Source organism: Mus pahari, chromosome 6 (genome assembly GCF_900095145.1).
Source record: "Mus pahari chromosome 6, PAHARI_EIJ_v1.1, whole genome shotgun sequence".
Classification (NCBI taxonomy): domain Eukaryota; kingdom Metazoa; phylum Chordata; class Mammalia; order Rodentia; family Muridae; genus Mus; species Mus pahari.
The window spans coordinates 81,476,404-81,479,599 of record NC_034595.1 but is presented as its reverse complement, the minus strand read 5'-3'; the positions used below and the strand labels follow the sequence as shown (position 1 = coordinate 81,479,599).

The 3,196-nt window shown below is 51.0% G+C and overlaps 1 protein-coding gene and 1 long non-coding RNA gene across 2 annotated transcripts in view; one reads left to right on the top strand and one right to left on the bottom strand.

Annotated features, from left to right (window-relative positions):
• The window catches only part of Nkain1 (sodium/potassium transporting ATPase interacting 1), a 44,134-nt gene that overhangs the window by 8,092 nt on the left and 32,846 nt on the right, over positions 1–3,196 (bottom strand). Inside the window, exon 2 of the mRNA XM_021199852.2 lies at positions 979–1,116. Coding sequence (XP_021055511.1) covers positions 979–1,116 — 138 coding nt within the window. The remainder of the gene's footprint in view (positions 1–978; positions 1,117–3,196) is intronic.
• The window catches only part of LOC110322915, a 16,003-nt gene continuing 13,864 nt past the window's right edge, over positions 1,058–3,196 (top strand). Inside the window, exon 1 of the long non-coding RNA XR_002380611.1 lies at positions 1,058–1,118. This is a non-coding gene — a long non-coding RNA (uncharacterized LOC110322915). The remainder of the gene's footprint in view (positions 1,119–3,196) is intronic.

The window sequence follows — 3,196 nt, the reverse complement described above, 5'->3', positions numbered from 1 at the left end:
AGCCAGGGCTATACAGAGAAATCCTGTCTCAAAAAAACAAAAATAAAGTAAAATAAAATAAAATAAAGTCTTAAAAAAAATGCAAACCGCAGGGCTCAGTGGGTGAGGGCACCTGCCAACAGAACCAGCAAGGCGGAGCTGAGCCTTTAGGAGCTGAGCATGAGTGGGGTCATCTGTAGCTTGGCCCTGCATGTCTGTGCTACTGCAGTCACGAAGTATGGGTGCCGGTGTGAATCTGATGTAAAGCCTTTTCCCTGGCTATGGCCCCCTGAAGGGGAACCGAGGACCAGCAGGGAGCAGCAGCAGGCGGAGGATGTCGGAGACTCGGCATCCAGGAGGCTATGAACAGTGGAGGGTAAGCCACACTACTAACCTTCAGACTATGTTGTCTTTTTTTTTTTTTTTTCTTTTCCTTTTTTAAATATAGGGAGGGTATCTCTGTGTAGCCCAGGCTATCCTTGAACTCACGATGATACTCTCTCTGTCTCCCAGGTTCTAAGATTACAGATCTTATCACCACGCCTGGCAGACCCTACCCTCAGTGAACATCACACAGTAGGGAGAGAACCCAAGACTCCCTGACACTTCCTTGCCTCCCTGGGGAACACAGCTGTATGGTCCCTTCTTTGTCCCCATAGCAGGATGGTGACAGTGTAGGAGCCCTCGCTCCAGGTCTGGCTCTGCCTGCCTTTCTTCACTGTGTGTCCTCAGGAAGACTTAACCACGCTGAGCCTCGATTCCTCACTGCAAAGGGGGAGGCAGTGGGGCTGTTGTCACAGATGTAGATCTGTGCCCTCTGCCCTGACCACCCCGGGCAGGTGACATTTACATTATCCTCTGGGAAGATTCTCTAATGAAAAACAGTACCCTGGTTTGTTCTGAGTTCACGCTTACGACGACTTTGGGTATCTGTGTCCCTTGGGGCTTTATGGGTAGAAAACGGTGTCTGGAGAGGCAGGGGCAAGGAAAGGGACATACCAGGATGAGATACCGGGACCGATACTGCACGGTACCAAAGATGCCTAGGATGACAGCCATGATATGCAGGAAGTTGGCCAGGATGGGAGCCCACTGGTAGCCCAGGAAATCGAAGATCTGCCGCTGGAGTGCAGCCACCTGTAGAAGAGACAGGCTGAGACAACTGTCCCCGTCCCCCAACCGGACAGAGACTCATCATTCGGTAGACTGAAGACTACACACTGACCCTCCCTCAGCCCCCAAACAGCAAGGAGGACATCGAGGCTTCTAAGCCTGGTTGTGGCTTTGGGGGAGGGGTGAGAATCTGAGTCACCATGACCCTGCCCTCTTCTTCCTGCTGCGGAGCCCGTCCTAGGTAACTCAGTGACACCATCTCATGACAAACAGTCATGGGGTGAGGATAAAGGCGGCTGCCAACAATCCCTGAGGTTGATCCCCAGGACCCAGCTGCTAAGAGAACTGGTTCCCACAACGTGTCCTCCGATCAGCCCAAGGGTTACCCCAAATACATAAACTTAATTAATTATTTTATAATGGGACTCAGTGCAAGAGCACTTGTCTAGCATGAGAAAGACTCTGGGTTTGATCCCCAGCGCTGAAAAAAAAAAAAAGCAATGGCATTCCTACCCCCGACAGGGGAGCAGAGGGTCTGCTCAGCAATGACTATGGGGGGATCTGGGTCAAGTGAGAGATCCAGAGTCTCTTCTTGCCGGGGCAGCAGGAAGATAGAAGCTGATGTCACCACACAGATGGCACAGCTTGGGCAGAGACCAAAGAAGCTGCAGGCTTGGGCAGGCCATGAGGGGAGCCTGGTAGCGCCAGGCTCAAGCCTGGCACCTTCCCATCCCCCTCCCGCCGGTGACAACCCTCGCAGGGCCCTGCAGATGGTCAGAGCTTCCCACGTTCATCTCTCCCTGAACACGCCTTGGCAGAAAGGCAGGCCTGGCACCCTTCTGTCCTCTTGAGGAAGGAGAACGTGACGTTCAGAGAGGACAAATGACTTGCCCAAGGTCACGCAGCAGGCAGGTGGCAGAACAGACCTTCCTCTGCCACCTGCCTCATCTATGTACCAAGGTGCCATGTTTGCCAGTGGGCATTGGCTCGGGAGTCAAGGAGCACAGGTGGCGTCGGGAGTGTGGCTGTGTCTGCTGGGGGCTTTGGAAGGGTCACTGCCGTATGGGACCTCAGGCGTGCACAACGATCAGTGGACTCTGCAATCCAGTGCTGACTTGGGTGGTTGGCTGACTTTGGGGAAAGAACTCTCTGCCCCTTCCTTACTGTACTCTTCGCCTTTAAAAAAACAAACAAACGTGTTTGAGTATGTGAATGTGTATGTGAGCATGTGTGTATGCATGTGTGTGGTATACTTATGTGTATTCATGTATGTATGTATGTATGTATGTATGTATGTGTGTATGCACTGTGTGTGTGGTGTATGTATATGTGTATATGGATGTGTGTGATATATATGAGTATTCATGTATGTATGCATGTGTGTATGCACTGTGTGTGGTGTATGTATATGTGTGTATGCCTGTGTGTGTGGTGTATATGCATGTGTATGGTATATGTGTATTTATGTATGTATGGGTGTGTTGTATGTGTGGTATATGTATATGTGCATATGCATGTGTATATGCATGTGTGTGTGTTTAGGTCAGAGGACAACTTTGTCAGTCCTGGGGATAAGACTCAGGTGACTTTGTGCAGAGCCATCTTGCTGTCACCCTGATTTCTATCCTTTGAGCAACTGAGATTGGAACTGGAGCCTCCAGTCCCTCTCCTTTCCCCAAGCCCTCCTGGGTCATGGACCGTCACCTCTGTAGGTCAGAGGGAGGCCCCTGGTGGCTCCATCCCCCACCTCTGGATGCTGACTGCTCCTACCGCACAGGGCTATCTCCTATTCACTCCAGCTCTGACCAATTCACCATTCACCTGACTTCAGTGTGTTCCGTCTGCTGACTGACATCTCTACATCTCAGAACAGTTAGTACACCTCTGTGCACACTCCAAGGTCCCCGCCCTTTGGAAATAGTGTGAAGAGGGACTGAAACCTGACAGCACGAACCCACGTCACCAGTCACAAGACCAAGGCTGAGTAACCTAGGTGTGTTAGTACACCCCATACTCAGGAGGCTGAGACGAAGAGAATCCAAGTCAGAGGCCAGTTGGGGTCACACAGTAACACCCTGTCTTCTTCTTTTTTTTTTTTTTTTTT